This window comes from Alosa pseudoharengus, unplaced genomic scaffold (genome assembly GCF_046254945.1).
Source record: "Alosa pseudoharengus isolate Yale_2024_CS ecotype anadromous, Long Island Sound unplaced genomic scaffold, YU_APseudo_1.1 YU_APseudo_1.1_scf_19, whole genome shotgun sequence".
NCBI lineage: Eukaryota > Metazoa > Chordata > Actinopteri > Clupeiformes > Clupeidae > Alosa > Alosa pseudoharengus.
The window spans coordinates 15837320-15851403 of NW_027468657.1; the positions used below are offsets into that span (position 1 = coordinate 15837320).

The 14084-nt window shown below is 40.8% G+C and overlaps 1 protein-coding gene across 1 annotated transcript in view; it reads right to left on the reverse strand.

Annotated features, from left to right (window-relative positions):
• Nucleotides 1–14084, reverse strand: part of LOC143132864 (ATP-binding cassette sub-family C member 12-like) — a 34158-nt gene that overhangs the window by 17732 nt on the left and 2342 nt on the right. Inside the window, exons 2-3 of the mRNA XM_076292687.1 lie at nucleotides 2410–2534; nucleotides 1950–2096 (exon numbers count right to left, since the gene is read on the reverse strand). Of these exons, the coding sequence (XP_076148802.1) occupies nucleotides 1950–2096; nucleotides 2410–2534 (272 nt within the window). The remainder of the gene's footprint in view (nucleotides 1–1949; nucleotides 2097–2409; nucleotides 2535–14084) is intronic.

Below are 14084 nucleotides of genomic sequence, written 5' to 3' on the forward strand. Positions count from 1 at the left end.
GTGTAGCCTAACTTTAAACAGTCTGCATGCTTAACATAGCCTAAGCATACTTGTGCTTCATTCATCCACACATCCAGCTCCTAACGTTTTGACAAGCATTTCTACCAATTGACCTTGTTCCTGCCCATCTCTAGCTTTGCTGTCTTCATCCTTTCTGTTTTTGTTGTTTGCAAAAAAATATATAGCCTAGTATTTATATAACCAGCAACAAGTGCAATTTGTTATTCGCTGTCATTCTCTCTCCTGCCAACAAAAACGTTCCAAGTAGCAGTGCGTAATTCTGCTTCATAAAGTTGAACAAATACATTTGGTCATATTAATAGCCAGTTTATGGTCTACAGTGTAGTTGTTAAGTTATGGTAGGCCAACTTGGAGTGAATATACAGGGGGAATTCTTTGTCTAGCTGAGTAGCCTGGCAGGTGCGCACGTAGCCTACGGCCGAACACTGCAAGCGCTAATAATTCGTGCTCTCACGACAACCACGTAGTTAACTTAAATAGGCCTAGGTTAACATCACTCTGAGTTCGCATTCAAGCAAGCAAAACGATGATTTGAATACATCCGTTTCTCTGGAAGGGCAAGGGGTAACAACAGGACAACACAGAGACAGGCCAGAATGCAGGACTAATGTTATGAGAGTATTACACTAATATGGGATATTCTACGGAAAAATATATTAAAACGGCAAGACAGCGGGGAAACGTTAAAATGATAAACCCGGAAAAAGTTGGCATGTTAGGTATTTTTCGGTCCCTGTGATTATTTGTGAAATTGTGCAAACGGCTTTTCAAGTCATTTGAGAAGGAAGAAGTGTAGCAAGCTCCCAAATTGACGCTCGTCTGAGAAATTGAGTTTTGGATAATGTTCAGCTTCGGCAGCTTTACAATGACTGAGGAAGCCTAGAGACGAGTCCATAGCAACAAGTTCATGTGTTGAATTTGTTATTACCCAGTGTGCTTTGTTGAATGGTCTCAATTCTTTATTGTTTTATTTCATGTGAATAATTACTAGAGGAGTAACTTTTCAAGTAGGCTAATGCAGTTGCAGGAAGTGTGCATTTAGTTTCCATTGTGTTTCCACAACAATGTTAGTGAGTAAATACTGAAAAGGCCACCATCTTGGTGAAGTGTGATGTGTAAGATCAGAAAGCAGAGGTTGAATTTAGGGCGGTAGCATATATGTTGATGTGTTTTCATAGCGCGGAAGACATCGATAATTGGCCAGGGAGGGTCATGTCATTTTTGAAAATGCTGCTGGAGGGTCGTTGAAAATTATATAGCAGGCAGGGGAGGGTCATGCAACTTTTGATCGAAGCACTTAAAATCCCTCCGGTCCCTAAAGTTCATGCAACGCCTGAGGCAGAATAGAAGAGGAGGGAGCATACTATGGCAAGAAAATGCTGAAAATGCTGAAGGATGTATATATGTAGGTATATGTATTGTATTGTACTGTATTGACCTATTATCTTACTTCCTTGGAGTAGCCACATGAATTGTATTGTTGTATTTCTGCATGTATGAGGAGTTTTGGAAAAGACGTATGTCTTGTGTATGTTCAGGTAAGAAGGATTCATATGATTTGTATTACTACGATGTAACTAACTAAAGTATAAGATGGGGCCTTGCCCTAGAGAACTCTGGGCAGTGTTACTGGAACATGCTGTTGCTGGTAACACTATCGCCTGGCGTCGTAAATAAACCGGCAGTGATTTTTCACACCTGAGAGTGCCTGGAGATTTTTGACCACAGAGCGAGGAGAAAATAAGGACATATCAACCACTACTCCAGTTTGAAAGCGCACACAAACGCATGCTTGCTCGCACACACACATACACACACACAGTTATTAGTTATCGAGATCATTAGTTAGTAAGTATCAGGATTCTTTGTTAGTCAGTAACTGGTCTGTTTAGTCAGTGGCAACAAATGTGGAGTGCAAAGGAACAGACCGGTCCCCATTGGTCCTGGCTCCGTCATGTGGCGAGATGATCAGAGAGCTTTGGTCTAGACGGTTCCGGAAAATTCTCCACATAACGGGCGTCATCCAGGAGAAGGAGGCAAAGGAGAAAAACCCTGCATTGTCCAAAGGGTGGGACCTGGAGACACACACACCACATCAAGGACAGGTACTCTTAGGATCTCCCCTGAACACCACATCTGCAAGTCATGATGTGTGGAGTTGCTGTCCCCCCACACAAGGCCCACACTCCACACAGTTGTTATTTGGCCATTCAAAGGTGAAGTGAGGTACAGTGTACTATGTGATCTGAAAGCTGTGGTACTGTAGTAGTGGTGGTGTTGTGTGGTGGGTGTGGTTTTGTGTGTGTGTGTGGCTGTGTGTGTGTGTGTGCATGCATGCATGCGTGTGTGTGTATGTGTGTGCATATGCATGTGTGTGTGTGTGCCCACCCTGATGGCATGCAGAATGGGAACATGTTCTGTAAGCCGTGGTGGTAGCAGTGCCGCTCTGGCTGGGGGGGTCTCGTCCACCGGTTCCCCACTGAAGGCCAGTAATCACTGAACCTACACCACTTCTGGAAGTAGATGGGGGAGGGGGGGGGGGGGGGGGGAGAGAAAAATAGCTAATTGAAGGTTTTCTACTGGCAAGAACAACAGACGGCGGTGCTGGATGGGTGATCTCGAGATGGACATTTGGACATGTACATCTAAAAGGTCGGCAACAATATTCTAACAGATAATGTACAAAACTAAATAAGCTTGCTTATAAGCCCTGTTAGTCACACGTTCACATCATTTTATTTTGGGGGTCTACTAGAACAGATCCTCATAATTGAATGTTCCAAAAAATGTTATATTTTTTTGTTATTTACCTATTCGGTTGCTAAGTATGATGTCACATGTTGATTCTGGGTCCTCTCATTCCAAAAAGTTTAGCGCAAGTAAACCCTGTCAGCATCAGCCCTGTTTTAGTGAGGGTTAGACCACAATGCTACATCAACAGAGCAATTAGTGTAGCTATGCAGCCAGATGATGTAATCAAGGGTAACGTCCAGGCCTCCCCAAAATAGGATTGACCAGGCAGCAAGTGAGCAGCAGCATGACACTTTTCTTGTAGGATACTGTGAATAGTGTAGGAAACTGTGAATAGTGTTGTAGGATACTGCGAATAGTGTTGTAGGAAACTGAATAGTGTTGTAGGAAACTGTAAATAGTGTTGTACCATACTGTAAATAGTGTAGGATACTGTGAAGTGTTGTAGGAAACTGTGAATAGTGCTGTAGGATACTGCAAATAGTGTTGTAGGATACTGTAAATAGTGTAGGATACTGTTAATAGTGTTGTAGGAAACTGAATAGTGTAGGAAACTGAATAGTGTAGGAAACTGTAAATAGTGCTGTAGGATACTGGAAATAGTGTTGTGGGATACTGCAAATAGTGTTGTGGGATACTGCAAATAGTGTTGTAGGATACAGTAAATAGTGTTGTAGGATACTGTAAAAAGTGGGAAAAAATGGTTTATTTTACTGTCTCATAAACTCATTCTCATTAGCGATAAAGCTCTTAACCTGACTGTTCAAACTCACTCTCATTAGCGATAAAGCTGCTAACCTGACTCTTCAAACAAGTTGGAGGCCTGCCACCCATTTAAAACAAAGAAATGTAGTAGTTTTAGGAAAACAAAAGCACGAGTATTGGAAATACAATCTATAGGACCAGAGCTGTTAATCATATTACTGCTGAAAAAATAAAAATGATTGTGCACATGCTTTATGTGTTGCCGATTTAGCGACTTTTGGCCATCCCTAGCGACAGAAAATGTAATCTAGCAACAAGCACCTTGAACAAAGGAAAGTAGGCTACAACTTCATTCACAAGCAAAGCAGATAGTTCAAAATTGAGCATACAAGTTAGGCAACCCTACTGTATAGCATTCTTTTAGGCGATATAGCCTCAATTTTATCAATGCAGGACAGACTGTCGGCTGAGTAAAAAAAAAAATTATGTCGGTCTGTCCTAAATATATCCAAAATATAGCCATTATCGTAAGGTTAAATTGCGTGTAGCCTATGGTAAAGTTATAGCCAGACTACAAGCAACCACAAGTATATTTGGCCAATAAACCTGATTTACATTTTACATTTCTGGTGTAGGCTATGACAAGATAGTATAGCCTACAGAAGTGCAAACTGCAAAGTGTATCAATGTACAAGTATTAACACATATACTTAAATAGGTTTTTAAAGTTGCCTATATGAGCAAAAGAAAAGCAAACTGGTGTAAAGGTGAATTAAAAGGACATCACTGGATTTTTTGGGAGAGGGGGGGGGCGACACGGCGTGCTGGCGTCATTGATGCAAATTAGCGCTTGGTCATCTAGTGACATTAAGCGACTTTTGCATATGACTTGCTACTTTACATTTGAAATAGTTGGCAACACTGATTATACATGCAGTCGATGCTTTCAGTGAAAGCCCTTTCAACAGTACGTGTCCACCGAAAACATCATCTGATGACTGGTTTACAAATAAAACAGTTAATTCTTACTACAAATGTAGGCTAATGTCAATGTTCCATTGCGCTCAATATGCTAGGCATATTGGTTGCATGAGAAAAAAATCCCGAGCAGTTTTCAGCCATTACTTTGAGAACTTTTCTTAGGCAAGTGGAAAGAACATTTCGGCCCACACGCATTTTTATAAAACGTAGCCTAATTGTTTGAATGAAACCGGTTACTTCGGCATGAGATGAATACGGTGATATAGCAAGAAAAAGAATCACGTTATATTCAATTCTGACTAAACACAGTCCTCCCGAGGATTAGCAAGTCTATAATTGTTTTTAAAAAGCAGTCGGAATCCACTTCGTTGGAGGCTAAACGCTGTGGATTATCTGATTATCTGCAGCACTAGGTTGCGGATTAATTCACTCGCAGACGCGGACATGCATTGAGCTCTACCTACTGTAGCCCATGTTGTGCCTCCGCCTTTGATAACACCACATAGCCAACCACGTATATCTTGATCGAGATTTCTTTGTTTTCATTTTCTAACGCTCCGTGATTTCACGACACCATCATCAATGATCATCAGGCGAGTGACAGAAGCACTGTAGCCTACTCCGAGTCCGCAGTAGGCTACTCCAGTAATCTCGCACTCCCCGCGACACTGTGGTCTGCTGAATATCCTCTCTTCCTATAAGAACGTGCAGCCAAGTCCCGCCCTACTCTGCTTTTGATTGGCTAAACACGTTTGTTAAATTGAAAGCGAGAGCTGCCATTGGTAGGTGAACTCAGAGCGGTATCTCGAAGTCAGTGTTTATTCATGGGTTTCATCAGGTCCCTTTCCACAGGTGTCTCAAATCAAGCACCTTAATTATCAATGCAGACTGCATGGTGATTGATTAATACACCTGTGGAAAGGGACCTGATGAAACCCATGAATACCGGATCTGTGTTTGCATATTTAATACGTTTCATACACGTGTTTCAACACTGCATTTCGGTCGTTGCTTTTACCTTACCATGCCAGTTATGTATCCACCAGCTGCCTGCCTGCAGCCTTCCAAAACTCCAAGCTGCTTGCTGTCAGATTTGGTTCCGAGGGCACAAGTTCAGTGTATCAACAACACTCAATAACAGTTTATGTGATGTGTTAATCAATTAGATTCCCAACAGCTAGTTCTGGAGTAGGCCATTCAACTAGCCCGCTTGCTTACGACGAGATTCAGGCTGCGCAGTCGGCACCCGCTTCCTTATTTGGATTTTGGGTTGCCAGGTTTTATGACAAAACGGTTGAAATTGAAACTAAGGCCGGCTTTACACGACAACGCTCCCGGGTGAAACCGACAAAATATTTTATCAAATGTGCCTTTCGTTTAGACGGCGACAGCGTTTTGGGGGCTTAAAAACGCAAAAAAATGAACCCACCCTCCAGAGTGGAAATCTTAAAGACGCTCCACCGTCGCGTTCCTATGGAATGTTTTTTGTGCCAAAATTAAATAAATAAATGAAATATGAAATCAATAAATGAAATATGTAATAAATAATTAAAAGTTGAAATAAATAAATAAAAGATTAAATAAATAAATAAAAAGTTAAATAAATAAATAAAATGTGAAATAAATAAAAGATTAAATGTAAAAACCATATATACATTGACATTGACATTTACATTCCATATGCACGGTCTTGCAATGTGCCATGAAATAAATAAATACGTCAGTCACCCATCAAGGCGGGACCTAGCCGCTGATTGGTTGCTGCCTGAAAAAAAAATCAAACTTTGTGAGCATGACTGGCTGATCAGAATAAAGTCATTGATATAAGCTAAAAGCTAGTGCTACTGCTAACAGCCATAAGCTAGGCATTTTCATTCAGAAAGATTGTGTGTTCTATGTTGCTAACTCTTGGCTGTGAGTTATCAGGACGTAAAAGCATAGCATCTAGTTCTGTCAAAAATCCTTGTCGGCTGCTGAGTTACAGTATACCCTCATATTGAGAACTAAAAAGTCTCTGGAAAGTTGTGGACACTGCTTGGGCAATGTACGTTAGCAAGCTGGCACTGACACTCACATAATAAGAGTTCACGGCATGGGCATCTCAAGCTTTATTGTTTATGTATCATATAACAAATGAGGTGAATTCAGCTCAAGTGAAGTTAACTGGGACGTCTGGGCACCCTACTATAAATAGAAGCAATAGCAAAGTCGTTTGCCATAGATAGAAGTTCGCTTTCTGTAGATGTCGATAACTAGCTAACGCTTGTGCTAACTGTTAGCGCTAGCTCTAGATGTGCACATAGCTACATGGCTACTTTGTTTTTCCGACAGCTGCAAGTGCTTTGCATCGTGTGACAATCATGGATGCCACAACAAAGGTTAAAACATACACTCACTAATCCTAAACAAACAACTGTATTTGCTCGTGAAAGAAAGATATGCAGCTTTTCAAGTGATAAAAAGGGCAAATTCCCAAGTTCACATTAAAACTGTTGGACATGAAAGGCCACATGGACTACAAACGAACTACAACGTGACGACAAAAGTGATGACGAGCCCCTAACCGGGCAACTCTGTTAGCAAAATCTAGCCCCAGTTTCCGACCTCTGACTCACACATTAAGTGACGTGAATGACGCGGAATGATGATGTTTTCACTCGGAGAAAGGTTTTTCCGAAGCCCATGAACGCTGCTGTCACTCCCCGATGTGAGTCGCTACCCGATGTGAGTCACGCATGCTCAGATTGATAGGTTTTACGGCATAACGCCAAGGGATCCGACTGAAATCCATAAAATAATTCACTTTTCTGTTTCAAATACGTTTTAGCTAAGATTGTTTGATTGCTAACGTTAGCCATTCAAGTGACAGCCTTTGTTGTGCTTGATTGCTTACTTACTTGCCAAACTTCGTTATGTAGGTCAATTTTTATTGATATTACAGAAGTCTCTCGCTAGCAGGCTACTTCAGCCTCTAATCTAGAACTGACATTAGAGATCATGCTGTGAAAATGTGATGCCTTACGCTAAATAATACATGACTGCTGTGTAGGCTAATGTCATTATTCTGTGGCTAACAGCACAGGTAGTCGCAAAGTAGCAAAGTGACGCATGCGCGACTCACATCCGGTAGCGACTCACATCGGGGAGTGACAAACAAGGGGGCAGGCGAATTCCCGGAAGTAGAAGTATCGATGTAGCGGTGGTTATCAACTCTCTGCTAACCCCATAGAACGCCCATTCATTGAGGATTTTTTTGAACTCCCATAACTTCATATAACATATATCATGTGCCGATATTTTAGCTTCTGTGTTATCTACATAAACAATAAAAGGCAAAACAAGACTCGATTACCTCGTACGTAACGTTAGGTTCCCGTAAGAAGAATGTTTAGCATGTCCGGTTGAAGGGAAGCTAACGCACTGAAGGGAGATAACCGTATTGTTTGGATAAGAAGCGTAGTCCAGCCAGCACAGAAACTCGTGAGCTATGTAGCCTACAATAGCATGCATTGTATGTTAAAGTAAAGCATAGAGGCAAGTAAACCTAATGAAAAACAGTAGTTTTACCGTTAGGTAGTCTAACGATAATCATTTCAGAGGTTTTCGATGGATTGACCGTAGGTCAGAAAAGTGGAAAGAAGATTAGCTTCAAGCCTGGAAGCTATAACTTTTTTGTTTTGTTTTACCATGATCTTGTTACCATGATCTTGATACCATGTTTTTGAAGATGATCATGTGTGGTAGTTTCAACATTAACACGACTTGATATCACTTGTGAGGATGATTAATAATAATACATAAATAAATGTTTAACTTTGATGACTTTGAAGACGAAGGAAGTGTGAGAAGAATTTCTGTGTATCTATCATATGAGTTGCAAGATTCAGTTCGATGGCTAACGTCACGAAGTTAAGTGCGAGTCTGCGCAGTACTGGGGGGACCAACTGAAAAATGACTCAGTGCCCTCCCATTGAGAACGACGGAGTCTGTTCGTCCATTTCTTTTACTGTCTATGGTGACAAACGCTAGGAAAGTGTGCTCTGAGCTGCTCATGCTGGCTATCGTCGCATACGCGTTGACATCATATCCATGTGCAGTACAGCCAAACAACAACAAACGTCGGATTATTTCCATCAGTCGGACATTCAAGTTGCCTTAGCTGCTTATGATAGCTATTCAGGAGTCCTTTCAGTAGCATAATGAGTGTCTCTACATTAGGGGTGGGCGATATATATATCGTCTGCGATAATATCGTGATTGTTGTTTTAACGATGTGCAAATTTACATTATCCAGTATTTAAATTACTTATGGGGGAAAAACACTCGAAATCACGCATTGAAACCCCATTCACAAATCCAGGAGGTGTGTTGCAGCAGATCAAGTGTCACATGATCCCTATGGGTCCACGTTGTCACAGGCAGGTCTAATGTTTATTTTGTGTAGCGAGATCAAGACGTAGCCTACAAGGGATTTTGTGCAGCTACTTCTGTTCTCGTAGCATTGATGAGACAGTCCTTTTTTCCTACATGGTATTGAGAGAAAACATTTGCCTTTGAGTATTTTAGTAGTCAGTTGTAAACAAAGACAGTGGCGGAGCTAGGGGGTGGCTTAGGAGGCTTAAGCCCCGAATCTTTTTTCAAAAGTCCCGAATCTTTTTTTTGTGTTTTAAATTCCCGGCAACTCTTATTTCCAATATAACTTCCCCTCGGTTTCTCTATAAATGTCACACAATGCTCTATTACTGAGGAAATATATCCCTTATTTTCAAAGCCCAATATTGAAAAATAATTTGACTTGCTACACGATCTATGCCAGGTCTCTGGGCTATCCGCTATGGTGATTTCAATGGTTAGATTGATTTGTTTAGATCCAGTGAAAATGCTGCCTTGACAATGCTATGTCATGGCTTCGGTGTTCCAAAAAGCCTGTCAGAAGTCTGTCACTTTTACAGTCTGTGATAAAACACTTTTTGTACATGTTGTTGAAACGTTATGTATATTAGAAAGTTTTTCAAAATACCACCCAGCTCCGTTCAAGCAACAGCATCGCCCAGTGAACTGACGGATGGTGTTGTTTCAGGTTGGTGATTTCACGTTAAGAGCTTTCAGTCAGTTAGGCAGGCTAACGTTAGGCTACTTGACTAGCTCCCTAAATGCTTAACGTTAACCTTAAATGTCCTCGTTCGTCGCGGAAAAGGCAAATTCAGTACTCTCATAGGCTAGCTAAGCCTAATGCAGAATAAGAAATTCCAGCTCCCAAAACAAAGTGATCCTCGTCTTGTAATAAATTAGGCTACACTGTTTTGAAATGTCAGAAAACCCCATTAACAGTTATCTGCCCATGTCAACTTTTCAGTGTCATATGTTGCACAAAAGAATGTTAACTGTTAGCCTACCTTAAAACCTTGTTGATATCCTATTCACCACCACAGATCTTATAATCCAAGAGTCCGCATAAATATAAAAGTCATGTTATGTTGTTTTGGCTGCCTAACTAATTATTAACTAAAAAAAAAAAACATTACAATGATATATTGAGAGGAAAGGGCACTTTCCATAAGTGTGTTAATCAAGCACCATGCAGTCTGCATTCATAATCTAGGTGCTTGATTTTATGCACCTGTGTAAAGGGACCTGATGAAACCTATGAATAATCTTGCTAAATTACAAAAATAATAAAATTTATAAACGCCTATGTCAAGATGATAATGCATTCCTTCTAAAATACCCTTGTATCATGATGACTGGCCATACTGTAATTATATCATAATATTATGTATATTATAGTATAAGATATTCTATATATTTGTCACACAGATGAGATCAGGGAAGAGGAAGAAGGAGAATAGCAATAATAAACAATAATGTCATATCAAACAATAGCCTAATGAAAATAAACAAATACTATAATATACAAACCATAAGAAACGCTTAATTAACTAAGTATGCTAAACAGATATGAACAGATATTGCCTCTTGAAAGACCCAAAACTATAATTTTACACAGTGTGCCAGTCAGATACCTTGAATCTGTTGAATGTTAGTTTCACATTTTTTAAGTCTCAATGTGTCCATTAGTTTACACAAAATTCACTAGAAGTCATTATTTAAGGGGTTATTTAAAACATTTTTTAAATGGGCTAAGCCCCGAATGTTTACAATGTCTGGCTCCGCCCCTGAACAAAGAACTCTTCTCATGTAACCTTTTTGTAAATGGACTAAAGTTCGCTCTAAATATCTACGTGTATCAATTATGCTAACCGTTAGCATCTCTATGGGATTTCTCATATACATTAGCCATAAGCTAACGCATTAGTTTCTATTCTGTAACTTGGAATGCTAGCCTACATGATTTCTCTTAAACAAAACATCGAAGGGAATAACTGAGATGTACTCTGTTGGTCTGCTTAGTTTTACAGTGAATCCTAAGTAAAGGTTTTTGAAAGGAACTTCAGCTTCAGACTTTCTCTTGAGACACTGTTAGGCCTAGTCATCTTCTCTAATGTAGCTGGCTAGACCATGTCATTGCCACACACACGGGGGGCAAAATTGGAAATGTGTCATAGAGTGACAATGCATTGGTTGATTTGGTTAAAAAGTCACAGGTTAGGTTATTGGTTATTATTGTATTGATGCTGCTATTCATAAATAATGAGCTGTAAAGTACAGTGGGTCCCTGTTAAGTTTGGACGGGTTCCTTCAGGAATCACGATCCCCATTTTCTCGGCAGAAATGGCACAAACTGCAGTTGACACAAACAACCACAAGGTGTCACTTGGGTGCCACTACTGTTTTTGATGCGACTGACTTACTGCTTCCATGACGCAGCGGGGGCACGGGAACTTAAATGGATCACGGTAGTTTAAGCTTACACTTGACAAAACATTCTAATATGAAAATGTAGATGCAATTGTTGTAAAATGGTGCAGCTCCTTTAAGAAAGCACCGTGTGCAGGGATGGAGAGAGAGAAAGCGAGAGGGGATATGTGTGTTAGAACTTAGCGTGTGGAAAAAGTACATGCTGTTGAGACTGGAGCAAGTCATATTCAAAATAATGCAAAAAAAAGCAATTATCCTCATTCATTGCAACCAAAGCATGCCTGCTTGCCGACGTTCAAACGAAAAATATATCAAAGCACCTTTTGCGTTATGTAGCACGAAACAACAACAATTTTTTTTTAAACAGCTGGACAAATGATTTAGCTAATTGATTATATAACCTGTACACCAGCAATTGTTGAACATTTACCTGTACAAGTACATTGACAGTAGCCCAGCCTAAACAGCATGTTGTAGGCCTACTGTAGAATTAAATTGCAACCGCAACATGCCTGCTTGCCAACGTTCAAACGACAACGAAAAAGATAATAAAACAACAAGAGGGTTGAGTCTGAATGACACTGAGTTTTTAGACACTGAGTTTTTGTAGTTAAGAAATATTTTCGTATAAAAAAATGGTCATTCTTCAATCTCCTTCACTGACGCCTATGGAATAGGCTTAACGTCCCAAAACAACGATCAATGATCATCAAATCTCTCTCTCATATTGCTCCTCATAACCATCTATAAAAAAGTTTTTTTTCTTTTCTTTTTGAGCACATCCGAATCCCAGGACATAACGCACTGGACCTTATAATAGGCTCGAGATATAATTCCAAAGGGGGCAGATAGGGTAACCTGGCCCTAGCCAGATGAATTTCGCTCCGCCTAGCTCCACTCATCCATCTGGAACCGATCCATTGAAGTGTTGCTTCAGAAGGCTGGACCTAATAAAAAAATGCTTGCATATGATTGAATAAGCCACTTGTCCGTCATCTATTGACGTGCTACTTCAACCACTCTCATCGAAGCCAACCCGTGACGCTGATAACAGTCTCACAGTCGCTTCTACGCTATGTCACATCTATGAAACTCCCGCCCTGCGTCCTGATTGGCTAAACCATAAAGTTGGTTGGAGAAATCACTCTCAGTGGAAGAGGTTCCAGATGGATGTGAGTGAAGCTAGGCGGAGCTAAGCGGAACGACATTCATCTGGCTAGGGCCAGGTTACAGATAGGGGCCACTGCACTTAAAACTTAAAAAGATGAAGCTTTCCGAACTTTGAAATTGCGATCAGTGACTGGCATCGGGTGAACGAAGCTTTTTTTCTATGAAAAAGACGTTAGGCTACCTGCAAACTGGCCTATGATTTCATTGCTGAGTTTGCGGCAAAGCAAGAAAATGTTTTTTTTTCCTGAGTCAGGATATGGCGAGTCAGTGTCATTTATTTGTCCAATGTTAGCCTATAGATACAGACCAGTACATCTTATCAATAGTTTGAATGTCGTGTGTGTTTCTGCTCATTGACAAATACCGTTCAGCACAATGATTCATGCCCAATTAATTCCCCCTGTTAAAGTGTTTGCCTTTGTTAAGCGTTCATCTTCCGATAGTTCGTCAAAGTGACGCTTCACTCTCCGTGCTCTAACATTTTCAAATGTACTCTGAACCCCCATTTATTTGCGAGTGTCTGCGCTGTAGCCTTGGCCTGGTCAAAGGCACGCAGGTAGTCAGAAAGGACCGGTATAGAATTTTCCAGCAATTGCATTGCGGGGGTAGCGACGGAGGTCACAGGCCCTGGTGCGACTGCACTTGCTGCACCTATTTACGCCACTGCGTGGATCGCTAATATGTCTACTGTAAATCATTCATGTGTGAAAGTCATTAGGCTGGAAGCGCTAATGTGTCTAAGCTCATTAGTCTACTTTCAATAGGCCTACTGTACAGCCTGAGAGGGGGAACATAGCCTACTGTAGAGTAAACAATCAGTTACATTTGTTTAGTTAAATCCAGTTTTCTACTCTATCTCCATGATATGCTTAGCCCAGAGGCGATTGCTCTAAGACTACAGGGGAAGCTCAGCCTCCTCTAAAATATCACAGAAAATCGCATCAAATAACACTATTACATTAGCTTCTAGCCTACTATTCCAACTAAAACATGCTGAAAACATGTTTATCTTCATGGCTAGTTTGTTCAGCAATAAGGTTTTGTCGGTCATTTATCGCACCTGTAATTCGATTTCGCACCCGTAATACATTGCTGTGACGACACGGTCCATCAAAAAAACATGTAAAAAACCCATAGACGCTCGGCTTCACTGGACTTTCAATAGGGGAGTTCGACTTGCGGCAGATCTGTGCAGATCTGACTTGATGTGATGCATGCTGGGTTGAACACAATGCATACTGGGATGGACGCAATGCATACTGGTTAGAAATTCTGTCCGACTTCTGTCAGCCGGGGAGGGACTTACCACCGTGACACCATGTCACATGGCCTTAAAATATTGCGGGAGTCTTAGCCTGCAGACAGATCTTGCAGTTGCCTTCCACGAGCTGCACGAGCTGAAACACGCCCTCATGACGTCAGTTCAAAGACGTGATAGGGCCATTTGGGAGGAATGTCCTCATGACGATTATGACTAGAGGCTCATGCTGCTTCCTTATGTTGGAATATGCGAAAATAAACAGAAATCGAAGGGATACCTTCTTATACGTGATTTCTGCAACAATGGTAGGCTAGCCTACTGAAAACGTTTGGATATTCTGTTATTTTCTGCTGTTGGCTAAATAGATAGACACACA